Here is an 18,024-nt window from a genome sequence, read left to right as displayed (position 1 = left end):
CTGCTGCCCTGAGGGCTGCAGCTACTTGCCCACTGGCTCATTGGGGTCTGGGTCGTCAGGCTTTCTTCTGGGCCTGACCTGACTCTACCATTGCCTCCCTCTGGCCCAAGTGAAGCCAGGACTAGAATAGGCCTCACCTGGTGAGGCCAAATGAGTACCTCTTCCCCAAGGGTCACAGTGTAGCTACCTGGCATTAGACAGAAGCCTTGAGGTAGAGCCCCTGCAGACCCCTGGCCAGTGAAGTCAGAGAGGGGCTAGGCCCCACAGCTTTGCTACCTATTTCTCTTTCAGGCCTGTCCCTCTGGGCTGAGTGGGTGACCCTGTTTCTCCTGGGCTCTCTAAGACCTCTCTGAGGAGAGATTTTCTCCTGTCACCCAAGCATCCATGCACGATGCTTCTGGAGAAAATCTGAGGCTCTGAGGTTCGGTGGTCTTTGCCTGAAAGAGTACCAAGGCCAAGCACTGGGAAAAGGGGAGGCAGGGGATCCCAGGCCCCTCGGCATCTGTCTGATTAATGGCCCTCTTCACAGAGGGGAGGACCAGCCCGGCTCCCAACACATGCACACATGGCCACTTACTCAGGGCTTTGGGCCCAAAAAGAAAAACAGTTTCAATTCCCCAACTTGAGGGGGCGGGAACCTTGTGATTCCCCCGTCTGGATGCTGGACAGCTCTGCATCTGACTCCGTTTTCTGTCTCAGGAATAGCAAGGCCTGGACTCGGGCAACTCAGAAAGTTTTCTGGATATAAAACAGCTGTTCTGCTGCCCAGCTGAGTGCCACTGGGCCGGCATTTCCCAGAGGGCATTCCTCAGAACTCAGGTCCCATCAGACACTCCAAGGAAAATGGTTCCATGACCAAAGAATGTGGGAACTGTGGACTCTGATGCCATCGTAGAGGACTCCTCCCCACCACCAGCAGAGCTGTGTCTCTGGGAAGAAACCTGCATAGCTTTTGCTCAACCCAGCCTTTCCCCACACATGGAACCTGGAACTCTTCTCCCAAGGCACATCTTGGAACCGTGGACGCACTGTCCTGAGCCGTTGTATAACCCTGACTGACTCCAAACAGGATGACCTCCTCTGAGGACAGAGGCAGACACAGAACTTGCTTGTCAGACTTCCAGGGCGTGGGAGACAGCGACCCCTGGACTGATACTGCCCACGCCCTCTGAGACTGACTTGCTTTCACAGGGATGGGGGAGTGATTCCTGCCTCTTTCTCCTGTTCACCCCCACCCGCCTCCCACCCCCATGCTCTGGGCCTTCTGCCCTGCAGTCTTCACAAAATCAACTCCTAGCTCGGCAACTGGTCGAATCACCAGTCCTGGGAGGACTTCCTGCTAAGGGAAACCGACAGACACAGACACACAGACCACAGAGTCACAGGCACACTGAAAGGCAACAGCCATCAGAGAGAGCACTGGCCTAATGGCAGTAATGACAGGGTGGTGTCACCTTTCCTCAGCTGACCTGGACACCGCAGGGGGATGGACCTACAAGCAGAGCTCAACACCAGCCTGAATCCTAATGTTAAGTTCGTCCTATCCCAGCCTCAGCAGCACAATTTCTGTCTCTTCTGTTGCCATAAGCATCATGTCTGGTTGACACTCAGTGATGCAATTTCATCCATGAACATCAATTTTTTATCCTCCTTCCTTCTAGCTACCCAGTGTGAAGACAAGTATGCAGAGAGAACCCATTGGTCCACCCAGCTACCGTCCCTGGCAGCCTCTCCTGCTTTGCCCTGCAGGGCCCTATGGGTCATGATCCCTCAGGGACAGAAGCCTGACTGTGGGCCAGTCTGGTGTGGGGAGCTGCGAGCCAAGGGCAGCTGGTCTCAGGGATGTGTCTGGCTGCTTCTTCTACCTGCCTGCCATGCCACCAGCAGGATGAGGACAGATCCAGGTTTCTTCATGAAGCCCATGAGACTAGGAGACAAGGTTTCCCTGGCTCTGGGCAATTCCTGCAGGCAGCCACCTCTGCAGAGAGGTGAAGGGCCACTGGGTCCGCCAGAATAATAGTGCCACTGGGCATGGCACAGTGACACAGAGACAGACACGGAGCACACGCTGGGCCTACAGCCCACCAGCCTATCATGTGGAGGCCGGAGACGCTTACCTAGGGAGAGTCCATTGGTGACAGCAGAGGAGGAGGTCAGGGCCAGGCCCCTTCGGGGGCTGCGGGACTCTAGGACACTGTCGTCCAGTAGGTGCCTTGCTTTCTCCGATGGGAATGTCGCACTTTTACTCTCAACTACACTCAACTGACACATCATACTGGAAATGGAAAGGAAGAAAGAAGGCAAAGCTCCTTATCTATGGAGTGACAGTGGTTACATCTGCCTGGGGCCAGAGCAGATGGTGACGCTGCAGGAAAAAGGCCTCTACCCAGAGCCACAGTACAGCCCAGGCTCTGTCCTCTCTCACGGCATGACCCTGGGCAAGTCACATCCTTTCTCTGAGCCTCAGTTTCTCCATCCAACCAATGGGGATAATGATACTTGCCCTGCCTGTCTCCCAGGTGGCTAGGAGGCTCAAGTTAGCAGATGCTGCTTGTGAGTGATGAAGCACAGGTGAGGGGCAGTGGGCCTGTGGCCAGGGTGTCTGGTCCTGGAGTCACACACACCTGGTCCAGACCCTCACTCTGATGTTTTTCCACCATTGCAAGGAACTTCACCATGTTGAACCTCATTAGACTCATTCTCAAAATGTGTAATAATAGCACCCACCTCAGAGGCCTGCATGGGGACTCAGGGAGATCATGTTTGACAGGCATGTGCAAAGTGTCTAGCACAGAAGGCTGCAGAACACTCAGAAAGCAACTCTTTCTCCTCCAGCCTTGGAGCGCCTCTAGGGCCTGCCTGGGCTGGGCTGAGGCTTGTGCCTTAGAAGCGGTAGGTGAGTGGGTGGGTAGGTAGGTAGGAGGTAGGAAGGAAGGAAGAAGGGAGGGAGAGAAGGAAGGAAAAAAGGAAGGAAGGGACTCATCTGTTTGGAAGCCTGTGCCTCATGCCCTGGAGACACAGGCATAGTTGCCCCAGCCATGCTGAGGACTCACGCATGTCCCCGGCTGTGGGCCTCACAGGCTGAGTGAGCCAGCAGGATCACTGCTCTGTAGGCAGATGCCATGAAAAACTGAACACTTCCCTGGATGACAGTCACTGGTGTCCATTGGACTTTGGGGTTCTCCATGAGTCACTAACTGGGTTTGGGCAAATACTCTGATTCTCTGGAATGCCACTGATACTTCCCTGCTCTTCCCTGCACCCTTCCTCCATTAGCTGCTGAGCCTGAGACACCTGTCGGTGGTATGGAGCCAGTGCTGCCATAGTGCCCCTCAGCTCTTCCTGAGCACACACCAGCCTCAGGAAAGCATACTGGCCAGGATTCCAAGAGCTCTCATCAGCAACTCCCAGAACAGGGCAGGGGAGGGACCCAGCCAGAAAGTGTTTCCCTGCACTGTGCCCAGGCCCATGTGCAGGATGGTCTGAAGCCCTGGGGGAGGGCTTGCCCAGTCACCCACTTGTTGCCCAGGCTGTGGCTCTTCCTGTGTCTGGGGACTGGAGGTGTGGGGAGGCTGCCAGCAACAGATGTATCAGGACAGGTGGGCCTCCGGCTGAACCTTGCAGAACCAGAGCCAGCGGAGGGACCTGTGAACAGAGCAGAGAGAGCAACGACATGGGTTATGATGGGAGGGCCAGGGGCTGTGCAGCCCGGGTTGGGGTGTGAAGGTGCGCCCCGGGTTTGGAGTAAGGCAACTGGCCCAGCTGTCATAGGTGGGGCAAAGTTCATATGAGCCCTGTAGCTTCCTACTTATTTGCTATTGATTCTTCCCTCTCCCAATAGTAATTGTCAATAGCAACTGACTCCCAACTCTCAGGATGGCCAGTGTCCTGCTGTGCATGGCACCCACTGGCTGAAGGGAGGGCACTATGGATGGACATGGGGATAAGCAGCCTAGTCCTGGCCCTGCTTCCCCATGTCATGACTTATCCAAGGACACCCAGCTGGTGAATGACAGAGGTGAGACTTAAAAGTGCATCTTCTAACACCAAGTCCATTCCCTTACCCCTGAGCCCTTATATAGCCACTTTCTGGTCTCTGTGTACTCATTTAACAAAAAGGGGCAAGAGCACAGCTAGACAGATAGGGTTCAGATCTCAGGTCTTTCATTTACTACCTGGGACCGTGGATAGGTTATTGAACTTATCCCCTGAGCGCCAGTTTCCTGATCTGAAAAGTGAGAATAATTCAACTCACCTTGCAGGTGGTTAGAAGAAGTCCATGAGGTAATGTATGCAGACTTTCATAGTTAGCCCTTGTACTTAATTTAGTATGGTAATTATTACCATATCCTTCTCAACCCAGTCATGGGGCTAACAGGTCATCAGAGCCAGGGAGTTGGGGGTGCAAGCCTCACTGTGCACAATACACAGAGACCGAGGCTGAATCCTTCATGCTGGCCCTCTTCCAATATGTCAGGAGGAATGTGACCCTGGCCTCTGTGGCACTTTTTAGTTTCTGTGGCTTGGAAAGGGAGGTCTTTAAGGGAGGTGACTCCAGAGGCTTGCCTAGCTCTGGCTATCTGGGCCAGGCACTGGGGCTCAGCTGCTTCCTGCAGAGCACATCAAAAAGCACAGCAGATCAAGGGGCTAGGGGGACAGCCGCCTGGCCACAGCTGGAGAACTTCCCTGGGGGCCCATAAAGTCCAAGCCCTCACAGAGCTCTACCACAAGGCCCTACAGACCCACCAGTGGCCTACAGGTTCCCATGTCATCCAGCCTGCTTGGGTCATTCTTATTCTAATGTCGAAAATAATGACCCACACCCCTAGCCCATATACTGTGGGAAGTCTGGCCCTGTCTGACATTTTGGCGGATTCAGGAGGCAGGGACATCACCTCCAGTTCTGAACTCCTGCTGCCAGCTGGTTGTTCACTTCCCTTAAGTTGTCTCCTCTGCTGTTCCCCCTCCTTCCCCACCCCACTCTGCACAGGCACCTTCTTCACTTCCCGCTGCCAATCCCTTTATTAGGCCTTAGCCAACTTTCTTGTTCTCAATAACAGTCTAAAAATGTCCCTTCTTTCCTTAGCGCCCCCAGGCAACTCCTAGACTCCAACCCTTTCAAATGCTGCCACTCTTTACTTCAGTGAGAAAACTGGTTGTCAGGTGGGATCTCTCTCACAGCCACCCTTGCAGCAGCCATGCACACCTCCATTCACACTGGCCTTCCCACCACGCCTGGGCCCCTCTCTCCCCTTAGGTCCTATCCATCTGAGAATTCTCTGCCTCACTTTCCCCTTCTCCTCTCTCTGGCTCCTTCCCCCAGCCTATAGGCAAGCTCTAGTCTCTCTTTCCCTGTAAACCAAGGTCCTTCACTGAATCTTTTCCCAGCAAATGGAGGTCTGTGCTCTTCCAGTCACTCAGCTCTGACTTCTGTACCTAAAGACACATCCACCTCGCCAGCCTCCTCCCAGAGCCCTTGGCACCTGGTGCCACTCCTTCTCAAAATGCCCTCCTTCTGTGGTAGGTGCTATACCACACACTCTCCTGCTTCTCCTGTGCCTCTTCAATCTCTGTCACCACCTCCTTCATGAGCTCAGTGCTGCCACAGTGCTCCTCATGCTGGAGTTGTCCACACAGGCCTTCCTCTATGGCTCCTGTTTTTTATTTGATTAGATAGCTGATGACTCTTAAATCTTGACTACAGTCCTATTTTTATTTATTTTTTTTTTTGAGACAGGGTCTGGCTCTGTCACCCAGGCTGGAGTGCAGTGATGCTATCATGGCTCACTGCAGCCTCAACATCCCCAGCTCACTGGCTCAAACAAACCTCTCACCTCAGCCTCCTGAGTAGTTGGGACCACAGGAGGGTGCCACCTGGCCTGGCCCAGTCCTCTTTTCTGAGCCTGAGACCCATATATCCACTTCTTGGCACTATCCCTCCATCTGCCCTTTCCTAAGATGCCCCAAGTGCAGCACAACTGAGGCTGAGCCTGCAACTCCTTCTCCTGTTTCCAGTCTTGGCAGGAGGCACTGTGGTTACCCAGTCGCCTAGCCTGGAATGGGGGCCACCCTCGGCTCCTCTCACACAGCAACTTGCCTCTTCTCTCCTCCCTTCCCCTCCTCACTTGCTGCAGTCACCAGGGCCTCCAGGCTCTGCACAGTGCCTCCTTGCCCTCCTCTCTTGTCCCTGAGTGGTCTGGGCCCCCACACTTTATTGTCTTCCTGCCTCCAGTATGATCTTCTAAAATCTAACCCAAGCACAGCCTCCCAAGTATTTGAAAAATGTGAAGCTGACCATGCCAGCTGATATCATTGCCTGAAACTATCCATGACATGGTGTTCAAAGTTCTTCCTAACCTGGCCATTTAAGCTGATCTTAAAACCCTGAGGGAAAAGAAAAGAGACAAAGTAGTCAAGACTTGCCCTACTGGAATGCAGAACAAAACCTAAACAGTAATATTCAAACAGTTTGGTATTGGGCATGGATGCAGACACAGTTCAGTGAATACAAAGTGAGAGCCTGACCTGCTTCCTGATGGTGGCAGCATTACCAGTCAGTGAGGAAGGAAAGGAGGAACTTTTCAGGATAAGGGGCAAGACCACTGGGTTCCATGTGGAAAAAGACAAAATTAGAGTTCTGCCTTATGTTAAGCAAGTGGGTTAATGTCGCAATGTGAAAAGCAAAACTACTGGGAAAAAAATAGGAGATAATCATTATAATCTTGGGGAAAGGGAAGAAAGAAAAACACAAATTCTAAAGGAAAAGATGAATAAATTTGACAACATTTAAATGAAATATGTCTGTACCAAAACAACCAACCAAAAAAGACATCAAAATCAAGGTTGAAGGCGAGCCGTAGTCTGGGAGGAGGTATATGTCATCCCTAAACCAACACAGGATTAGCTTTCAGATATACAGAGAACTTCAAATATCTGTAAGAAAGGCCAAACCTCACAGAGACAACAAGCAAAAGATACGAAGGGCAAATTCATGGAACAGAATCTCCAAATGGCCAGTAAGAATAAGGAAAGATGCTTAACCCCACTGGTAATGATGGAAATGCAAATGAGAGTAAAAGGAGATATATTTTTATTTCAACAGAGGGTAAAACAAAACAAAAAACATGTAGTCTGACAATGTCTTGCATTGGCAGATGTAGGGGAATAGGAACTCTAGTTTGGGGCTTATATGAAGGTAAAATATTTGGAAAGCATTGAGCAGTGCTGAGTAAAGGAAGATACCCTGCCTTTTATACCTGGTGATTCTAATTTAGGTATTTACTCTAGAGAAACTCTTGCATATATACAGGAGGTGCCACATATACAAGGATGATCAAGGTAGCACCGTGCATCATTGCAAAAAAATAGAAGCAATCTACATGCCTCTAAGTAGGGAAATAGATAAATGAGCTGTGGTTTATTCATTCAACAAATTCTTTAAAGAGAAGAAACTGCATCTATAGGTATAAATATAGATAAGTCATAAAAACTTCTGTTTCAACCTGGGCAACATAGTGAAATCCCATCTCTACAAAACAGACAAAACTTAGTTCAGCATGGTGGTGTACACCTGCAGTCCCAGCTACTCAGGAGGCTGAGGTGGGAGGACTGCTTGAGCCCAGGAGGTGGAGGCTGCAGTGAGCTGATATCACATGAGTACATTCCAGCTGGCAAAATGTTAACTGCTGTTAAATACAGATGGTGGGGGATGGGTATTATCTGTGCATTAACAATTTCATTGTTTAAAGTGAAACTACTTTAAAAATAGTGGCCACCTATTCTATGCCAGGTACTGTTGCTGTGCTGGAATCTTCCAGCTGTTCCTCCACATTTGTCCTCCACCCTTCTCAACCCTGTGCCATGGACCAGGGGGCTGCACGTGGGGCTAGGTCAGGGGGCTGCCTGGCCCCCTCTGGCTCTTCACTGGGTTAGGCTGATAGGGAGCGGGCTGGGGCACTGCCTCCTCTGGCTCTCTCCCCGTGGGGTCACTCCTGAGAGGTGGCAGTCTGTTTCTATCCCTGGGGTACCAAGCTGTCCTTTGGGGTTCCCCTACACTCTGCCCACATCTTTGTGAATAGCCACATTGTGAAATTCTCCTTCAACCACCCAACTTGAGTGTGTCATTTGTGTCTGCCTTGACCATGCAGTGCCTTCACATTTAATCCACATGGCTCTCCTCCGAAGTATTATTAGCATTAACATGCAAATAGAGTAGTGGAAGCTCAGTGGGTAGGCATCAAGCATGCGTCCAGGAACTGGCTGGCAATGGGGTTAGGTTCACGTCTAGGCCTCATGAGTGCATGGAGTGGACACCTGGGACCACTTGTCCAGGACCTTCTCAGGAAGCACCTTCTCCTCCCACTGATGGAGACAGGGGAGGCAATGCCAGTCCAATGCAGCCTTGCCTCTGGCCCCAGCTGATGGGTCTATGAGTGGACACCTTCCCCAGGATTTTTGGATTTGAGCCTAGAAAGCGTTTGGGGACAATCTCTGTTCGATTAATGAGAAATAAAACCTAGATACTATGGATGGCCACGTTTCCCTGCTTGTGATGAGGAATCTGATCTGTGGTGACAGAAAAAGAAAGTAACCTCACTGAGTAAGGCCACAAAGTGAGGTAGAAAGGAGTTCTGTTTCAGTTGTTCCTGACACCCAGTGAATGCTTGTCCTTCCCTGGCCTGGCTGTTCAGCCCTCTCTGGATTCTGTGAGTCAATGGTTCCTTTTTTTTCTTTTTTTTTTTTTTAGACAGAATCTCGCTCTGTCGCCCAGGCTGGAGTGCAGTGGCACGATCGCAACTCACTGTAACCTCCGCTTCCTGCATGCAAGTGATTCTCAAGTCTTAACCTCCTGAGTAGCTGGGATTACAGGCGTGTGTCACCATGCCTGGCTAAATTTTTTTTTGTATTTTTAGTAGAGATGGGGTTTCACCATGTTGGCCAGGCTGGTCTCAAACTCCTTGCCTCAAGTGATCTACCCACTTCAGGCTCTCAAACTGCTGGGATTACAGGCATGAACCACTACACCTAGTCGAATGGTTCCTCTTTTGGTAGAAGTCAGACAGAGTCTGTCTTTGTTGCTGCAGTTCAAAGAACCTTAACCAAAAGACCCCACCACCCCACACTACCTCTTGGTGCAGCTGCCTAAACAAACTAGCCTGGTGGCAGGAGAAAGGGGAGGCTCTCCAAGGCCCCAGTTCCTGCTTTCAGATGGCATCTCAAGAACAGGATCTGACAGACCGATATTATTGCTGGACAGTAAAAGAACTGAAGAGGCGTGACACTAAAGTAAAGGCTCTTGGCCTAGACTTCACCTCTCTTCCAGGAGAAGTGTATGGAAGGCCTCTGAGGGGTACAGAGTACTGAAAGTGCAGCTCCACTTTTGTATGTGTACATTTTCCTGGCAACAGGTTCCATGTGGTCATTAGCTTCTTTGAGGCTCTAATTCTTAGCCAAGGAATATATCAGAACCATCTGGAGAGGGTGTTAAAAAAGGAGTTTCTTGGGCCCATCCCTGGAGGTTGTTTTGTGGGCCACAGGTGGGTCTGGGCATTGCAGTCGGCCACAGCTCTCCAGGTGATTCTGCTGTGCACCCCTGGGGAAGAAACTCTGCTCAAAGTGCAGCCATACAGGCAGGCTCCATTCTGAAGGAAACATCTTGTGCAGTTGTTCCAGAGAGGAAAAGGAAGAACGAAAACCATCCTGCTTTGTTTTGGTTTTGCCCATATTGCTCAAGAAACGAATCCATGTAGAGGGTGGATCTTGCCTTGTTTATCAGCAGCCGTATGTGAGGGATTACAGTCTCACTGCCTGAGTCACTCTGGCTCCCACCCTGACTCAGAAAAGTGTTTTCTAAAGGTCAAATTGCATTGCTCCTTAACTTGTGGTTTGGAGCGGAACCCAAGGCTACCTGGTGGTGTGGTAGTAGTAATGATGATGTTAATTATAACCTAATGGTATACACCTGGTGCTCTGCTCTGTGCCTGTGCTATCATACTTGAGGAGGAAACTCTTAGTAGCTCCACTTACAGATCGGAAGGTGGGGCTTACAGAGCTCCGATACACGGGAGGCAGGAGGACTTGAATCAAGGTGTGTGGCACTCTTGTGGCTAGGGAGGAAGGCTAGCTGTTGAGAGGTTGGGTCCTGGTCAGAACATGAGGAAGGAGGACACAGTGACCGTATCTGAAGTGATCTAGTAAACAGGGGACACTTTCTCCAGGAAGTCTGTAGTGAGTAAGACCCAGTTACTACTATTGAGAAAGGCAAGGTGATGGGAACTAGCATCTATTATGCACTGTGCACCAGGCTTGAGTCAATATGTCAAAGTCCTGTTCATTGACTCCTATGAGGTTAGTACTTTTATCACTGCCACTTTAAAGGAAGGCTCAGAGGCACTCTGCAGTCACAAAGCTGGAGGAGTGCAGTGATACCCGGAGGCTCCAAGACTCTTCTGGTAACTTCCTTGGCCCTTCCTGTTCACTCCTGCCTGACTTCTTTTCCCGCCTGTCTCCATGTGCTTCCTGCCTCTAAGCTCTGATTCCCATGCTCAGTCTCTCCCAAATCCATTGGATTTGCCCTTGGTCTCTTCCATTCAATTCTTGACTCTTCCTCTAGGACTAGGCCCAGATCCACCCCCTCTTCTTTTGGCTGTGGATGGCCCTGGGAGGCATGCCTGGCCTCAGATGCCCCTTGACCCAACTGGAGGAAGGGTGGGGGACCCAGCAGAAAAGGCTGCAGCCTCCCTGGGCGCCATTTCAAAGCTGATGCTGTTCGCCCTACTCAGGGTCTCAGCTCCTCCCCTCTCCTGCATTGTTGACCAACAGCCTGGGTCTGACGTGGAAGCAAAAGAATTCCCATTCAACTGGGCCCCAGGGATGGCGGGGGGTGGGGGGGCCTCTCTGCCAGTAAGTGACACCCTCTGCTACTGAAAGGCTTCATGTTCCTGCCCTGCCAAGCCTCGGGTGGCCACCACGTGACAGCACCAGGGGCACGTGTCTTCTGGGACCACTTGTGAGCTGGGTGGCTGGCAAGTTTGTTTCTCCATGTCCTGGGGCAGGAGCAAGGGTGTGGGTGGTCATAATGCACCAGAGCTCTGGGCTGGCTGAGCAGTGTGCAGTTCCTGCTGCCAGCCCCGATATGGCACGGACAGCTGGAAAAACTGACCATGTGGCTTGACTATCTCAGAGGATTGCTCCATTTTTCCTCAGCATAATTTTTCCATGAATAATCTTTAAAGCTCTTTAAGTGGCTGTTTCTTTAGCAGTTTTATTGGAACATAAGAGAACTGACAGTCTCTGTGGGGAATGAGATATCATGTTGAAAAAAAAAATCTGGTTTTTATTACATTTCTTTCAAGAAAGCAACATGCTGCCCAACAGACCGCTCATTGATTGGAACAGCAAAGAGCCCAGAGCCTCCTAGAAATAGCCCTGGAGCAGACGGGATGATGAACAGCGATGGCAAAGACTCAGACAGGCCTGGGACCTCACTTGTGTCTGTCACTTGCAGGCTGAGTGACCTTGAACAAGTCACTTCACACCTCTGAACCTGAATTCTACATTTGCAAAAAGGACCAGTGACCCTGACTGACAGCCTCCCTGTGGGGAGTAAGCCATATGGAATCCCTCCCTCCCTCACGTGACAAACTTTTCCTGAGCCCAGACATTGGGCCTGCCCCTGGGGCAGGAGCTGGAGATACTACACTGGATGAGAAAGATGTGTTTACAGTCAAGTGTGGGAGAGAGAGAAGTAACCAGGTAATTACACCAGGAGAGACATCTACTTCTACATGGCAATAGTAACAAGAATAACGTAAAGGTAACAACTACACCAATAATATAACTACAACAATAATGATGGTAATAATGACAGCAGCTAACATTTACATCCACACGGTGCCAGGAACTGTGATAAATGCTTCATACACCTGATCTTATTTAAGTCTCACAATAACACTGCCATGCAGGTACTGCTGCTATCTCAATTTCAGGATGCAGAACCTGAAGAGTTCAGGAACTTGCCCAGGTGAGCAGTCAGTGAACGAGAGCCCTAAGCACGGTGCACATGAGAACACAGAGGGAACCCCTGGAAAGCCTGATGTCCAGGTGGGTGCAAGAGCTCCAGGAACAGTGATGGATGCAGACAGAACAGCATGTGCACAGACTCAGTGTGACAGGGCAGGGTCTTTGAAGAAGCCTGGAGTTCAGTGAAGGGAAGGCATAGAGATTTTTTAGGAAGGGCTGCTGATGCACTCATTCAGATGTGTACCCTAGAAAGTGTGCTTTGGTTGGAGAGCAACTGGATGTGGCCAAGACTTGAGGCCACAGGCTGGGGGTGTGGAGGGAGGGACATTTGGGGTGACCGTCAGTGGAGTGGTATCCCTGGTACTGTCAGGCTTTGGGGACAGGATGAGAAGTTCAGTTTGAAATTGATGTCTGGAGGCCATAGTCCATCTGTGAAGACAGACATAGTGCTCATGGCTGCTGAGGAGGACATGTGTTTGGGATGGGAAGCCTTGTTCCCACAGATTTCCGGCAGCATCCAAGTGGCCTGCCTGGGACAGCACTGCCCTATTTAAGCAGCCTGGCAGCCCTGCTGCTGCTTACAGGGGCACTTTCCAAGTATTGCACATTGGAAATTAATGGGAAGCAGCTGTAGCAGAGGGGAAACCACTCCACTTGGGAGTCACAAGACTTGGGTTCCAGTCCAGCCTCTGCCTCATGCTGAGCTGGGAGCTCACAGTCCAGTCTCATCCTTTGGAGCCTGCACTTTCTCATTGGAGGAGGAGGCTTGACAACTGTGTAACTGGGAGCTCTTGTGGGTACCACTCTGAGCCTCTGGTGCACAGGGTGATTTTTGTCCAACGTGAAGGGGACTCAGTGTTCTCCATATCCCTCTTGCCCGTGCTGAGAATCCAGTTCCCAAAGACTCAGGCCCTCTCCAGGTCTTCCAGACCCTGTGGCTCTCCAGCACACTGGGGCCCTCTGCACAGAAAGTCTGTGTTGAAACCCTTCTCTGGCCAGGTTTCACAGTGGAGCCTGGGAGCTGGTCACTTTCACATTCACACACATTGTTTCTCACACATGTGGCTCTCACAGGTCCTCACTGAGCCAAGAGCTGTCTCACACATCACTCAGGGGGCCTGGTTCATTTTCCTTTTTTTTTTCTTGAGATAGGGTCTTGCTCTGTTGCCCAAGCTGGAGCTCAGTGGCATGATCATGGCTCACTGCAGCCTCCACCTACTGGGATCAAGCCATCTTCTCACTTAGGCCCCCTGAGGAGCTGGGGCTGTAGGCATGCACCACCATGCCCAGATAAATTCTTTATTTTTGTAGAGATGGGGTTTTGCCATGTTGGCCAGGCTGGTCTTGAACTCCTGGGCTCATGCAATCATCCTGCTTTGGCCTCCCAAAGTGCTGGGATTACAGGTGTGAGCCACTGCGCCTGGTTGGCCTGGATCATTTCTTTCTGCAAATAGCATCCAATCACCCTTCCTAGGGCAGATTCCTAGGCCACAGGAAATGCGGAGCAGCAGATGCTGGGGGAGCTGCTTGTACTGGTGAGGAGCTGGGCCACACCTAGGCATGTAGGTTTGAGTCTTGCCTCTTCTGCTTGACTTTGACACGATAGGCTGCTAAGATGGGAAACTCCAAGATCAAAGGTGATGTGAAATTCCAGAGTAGTGGGCCACCACTGGCCTTCTAGCCCTGGAGCTCCTCACAGAGGGCCCCTCCCACTCATCCATTCTGAAACTATAAACAGGCAGAGAAAGAGAGTGTTTCCAGAGAGGGGAGCATGTGGAGAGAGGGCCTGCCCCTTGCCCTGGACTGTTCTCTTTTTCTACTCACACATAGTTAGGGGAGTCTTCACAGGCCCCCTGGGGAGGCTGAACTGTGCCTCTAGCAGTCAGGAGACCCAGGGGACCTGCGGTGCCTTCCTCAGGCCTGACAAGACCAAATAGCTGTGCCAGAAGACAGTGGTGGCCACAGGTAGGTCTGTTGTGCTCACACGTCTGTTAAAATGAGGACAGCTATGGCCTCCTGTGGACCAAGGTGGCCCATGTGAGGAAACTTGGCAAGCAGTTGAGGGCTGGAGGGGACCCAAGCATCAGAAAGTTGGCAGCATGCATCAGACTTGGGGGGGCATGGAAGAGGCTGCAAGGGTCCCCAAAATAGATTTGCATCTGCCTGGATCAAGGGACTTGTGGAATCTCTGAAATACCCATGAAAGTGCCTGGGACAAGAAGCATCAGCGGTATCAGCTGCCAGCTAGAAGGCCCTGTGAAATGGTTTGCCCCTCCAAATCTCATGCTGAAATGTGATTTCCAGTGTTGGAGGCAAGGCTTAGTGGGAGGTGACTGGATCACTGGGCAGATCCCTCATGAATGGTTTAGCACTATCCCCTTGGTGATAAATGAGTTCTCATTCAGTTCATGTGAGGTCTGGTTGTTTAAAAGTGTGGGACCTCCCCTCTCCTCACCCCTGGCTCTCTTGCTCCTGCTCTCACCATGTGACATGGCTGTTCCTCCTTCACCTTCTGCCATGACTGTAAGCTTCTTGAGGCACTCACCAGAAGCCAAGCAGATGTTGATGCCATGCTTGTCAAGCCTGCAGAACTGTGAGCCAATTAAACCTCTTTCTAAAATTACTCAGCCTCAGGGATTTCTTTATGGTGATGCAAGAATGGCCTGACACAGAAAATATGTACTGGAAGTGGGGTATTTTCTGTATTAGTCCATTTGCATTTGCTATAAAGGGATGCCTGAGGCTGGATAGTTTATAAAAAAGAGGTTTAGGCTAGGCTTGGTGACTCACACCTGTAATACCAGAACTTTGGGAGACCACAGTGGGCGGATCACCTGAGGTCAGGAGTTCGAGAGCAGCCTGGCCAACAAGGTGAGGCTCTACCTCTACTTACAATACAAAAATTAGCTGGGCATGGTGGTGGGTGCCTATAATCCCAGGTACTCAGGAGGCTGAGACAGGCGAATCACTTGAACTCAGGAGGAAGAGGCTGCAGTGACCTGAGATCATGCCACTGCACTCCAGCCTGTGTGACAGAGTGAGATTCCATCTCAAAAAAAAAAAAAAAAAAAAAAGAAAGAAAGAAAAGAGGTTTACTGGCTCATGGTTCTACAGGCTAGAAGGAATTATGGTGCCAGCATCTGCTTCCAGCAAGGGCCTCAGGAAACTTTGGTGCAGGCCACCACACCTGGCTAATTTGTTTGTTTGTTTTTTACAGATGAGGTTATGTCATGTTGCCTACGCCAGTCTCAAACTCTACTCTGGGCTCAAGCCATCTATGCTTCAGCCTCCCAAAGTTTCATGATTATAGGCATGAACTACCATGCCTGGCCCCTAAAGATGAGATTTGCAGGGGACAAACCTCCAAACCCATATCACCCTATGCTCCAGTTATGACTGTATCCTCTCCCCCAGTCCCTGCAGGCCAAAGAGATGGAGAAAGGCTTAGGGAGAGAGAAGGACCAAACACCCCTGCTCTCTTCCCACAAGAAGCCAGGCCTGCAGCACCCCAGCTAGGTTAAGTCAAGATTAGATTTAATGTTAGATGAGGTTTGGCGTTCTGATTCTTACATGGAAGTTGCCTTCTGAGGACCAGCTGGGGACAATGTGTGACCCAAAACTGACCATAGGAAAATCAAGGACATGCCAATTTCATGGTTACTTGCACTATATGGATGCATGGAACTGTGGAACAGAGCCCAGAGGTGGTCCAGAGCCTTGAGCTTGACAACTGGCTCTGGCACTTCCTCAATGCATGAGGCTGGGTGGGCACCTGCATCTTCATCTATTGAATGGGGATAATGGCCCCCTCTCACAATGTATGTGTCAGAGTCACTGAGTGAGCACATGAGAAGTACTCATGATGGTGCTTGGCAGAGAGTATATGCTCAATGCAGGTCAGCTGCTATTATTGTTATGAAACTCTTTGAGCTGTTGTTTCCCTCCCGTGGAACAGCTGAGGTGCTGGCTTTAAAACCTGTCCACAAAGTCTTTGATGCTGCTCCCATTCAGTGGTAGGGTCTATGTCCCCTCTCCTTGGACCTGCAGGCCTTCATGACTGCCCTGACCAGCAGAGTATGGCAGCACTAAGGCTGTGTGACTTCTGAGGCTGGCTCATAAGGGCTCTGTGATGCAGGTTCTACCCTGCTCTCCTTGGCCATTTGCTCTGGGTGAAAGCCAGCTGCCCTGTAGGAGGCTACTGATACTGAGGCTGCCATGCTGTGAGGAGGTCCAGGCCACAGGGGGAGGCCACAGGTGGGTGTTCCGAGCCTCCTTCTGAGCTGCCCCAGACTCCTCTGGCAGCAGGCACTGAGCATGTGAGTGAAGATGGCTCTGGGTAACTCCAGCTCCATCCTCAGCCCTGTTCAGCTTCCTGACCCACAGAGTCTACGCATGTAATAAAATGGTTGTTTCATGTCCTTAGGTTCTGGGGTGGCTCATGAGGTGACAGCAGTACTGGGATGCTGGTGAGTGCCTCAGTGGGAGCTCCTTCTGTCCCCCTACCAACTCTTCGATGTCAGGATAGCACCAGAGCCTACCTGGGAGGCCACGAGCTAACACTCTTGAGAGGTGAGTGTATGCCAGGCGCTAGGCTAAGGGGACTCCCCCAGAGACCCTGTAAAATATGTCTGTGTGAAGATTCCTATTCCTATTTCTCCAATAAGAAAACAGCCTTAGGAGAATCAAACCAATGGCCTAAGGGCCTATAGCTAAGAACTGCTGCAGCCAAGCGCTGAACTGAGTTCTGCCTGGTTCCAGAGGTGCTTTTTACCACCAGGCAACACAGTAGGAAGACACACAGGTGTGTCAGAGAGCAGTCCTCATAGTGAGAGTGCAGAAACCAGAGGCCAAGGCCGAAGATTTTCCTGGACTTGCAGGCTGCCCAGGAATCTTCCAAGAAAACCTGTCAGTTGGTAAAGCCACGTGGAGGCGGGACTAACAAAATCTGGAAATGTCTTCACCAGTTCCAAGGTACACACAAACATTACTTGCCCTCTCTGGGGGTCAACGTTCTTTATGATTTTTTTCTCTCCAGGAAAATATTAGTTCATTTATAGAAACTAAACATTACATGTGGAGGGAAAAATCAAAAACGTGGCATTCCTTGACTTTTTTTCTCCACAGACACAGAAACTGAGAAGGTTTCTCCATTTCCTTTCTCACAGACTATTTGTTGGTGTGGAACTGCCCGCACAGTCATTCCACAGGGGTGGAAAGTGGGGGGCAGTTCTCTGTGGGTCAGGGGTCACCACAGAGACCAAAGGCAGCCTCAGCCCACAGACCACTTCAGACGTGAATCAAGGCCTCAGAGGGCCTGGAGACCTGGGCCGCTGTCAATGGGAGGGCAGGTGGGCTGGGCAGAGGCACAGGCACTGCCTGGAAGAGGACCCGGCCACGCTGGTCTCGGATCCACTGCCTCCTTTCGGCTCCTCAGTGTGCCAGTCCTTGCCCCTTGCAGCTTTTGCTGCCTGTTTCCCCCACTCAAATGTGAGCTCTGGGGGGCATGTTCTTGCCTTCTGTCACTGGGCACCTGGCTCGTAGCAAGCCCTTGGCCTGTAAGTCTTGGGTAAATGAATGAATGAGCATGTCTTAGGGCCTCTCCTTGGCAGGTATGGGGGGTGTGCCTACTGGAAAGAGTACTGAGCTGGAGTCTAAATCCCCTCCTGAGGAGCCAGGGGAGCCTGCGTTCCTCCCATTCCTGGGACTGCAAGAGGCACATTCCTGTCCCTGAGTCTGGTTGGGCTCCTGCCACGCAGCTCAGTCTGACTGCCAGGTCCAGAAAGGCATTCCTGCAGCTGCCCCTCTGGCCCCACCCTCCCCTGGACCCCGGCCTGCACCACAGGTACAGCAGCATCTGCTCTGTCTTCTGAGGCTGCTAGTGGGAAGCTGGGACCACTGAGTGTGTCTGAAGCCTTCCAGGCACTCCTAGACACTCTGGTGATCAATGAAAACCTTTACATCCTGCTTCCAGGGCTGAAGCCAGGGATTTGGAAAATTGGTTGA

General features: G+C 51.2%; 1 protein-coding gene across 50 annotated transcripts in view; it reads right to left on the bottom strand.

Moving 5' to 3' along the window:
• RALGPS1 (Ral GEF with PH domain and SH3 binding motif 1) overlaps nt 1–18,024 on the bottom strand; it is a 332,381-nt gene that overhangs the window by 30,578 nt on the left and 283,779 nt on the right. For 39 of the 50 annotated variants that reach the window (XM_054243919.2, XM_054243946.2, XM_078327741.1 and 36 more), the window contains 2 exons: nt 3,519–3,645; nt 2,118–2,275 (listed from right to left, as the gene is read on the bottom strand). In XM_054243919.2, the coding sequence (XP_054099894.1) occupies nt 2,118–2,275; nt 3,519–3,645 (285 nt within the window). The remainder of the gene's footprint in view (nt 1–2,117; nt 2,276–3,518; nt 3,646–18,024) is intronic. The other 11 variants (XM_054243963.2, XM_035257999.3, XM_078327886.1 and 8 more) reach the window with 1 other exon arrangement.

This window comes from Callithrix jacchus, chromosome 1 (genome assembly GCF_049354715.1).
Source record: "Callithrix jacchus isolate 240 chromosome 1, calJac240_pri, whole genome shotgun sequence".
NCBI lineage: Eukaryota > Metazoa > Chordata > Mammalia > Primates > Cebidae > Callithrix > Callithrix jacchus.
This window is presented reverse-complemented; position numbering and strand designations above follow the sequence as displayed.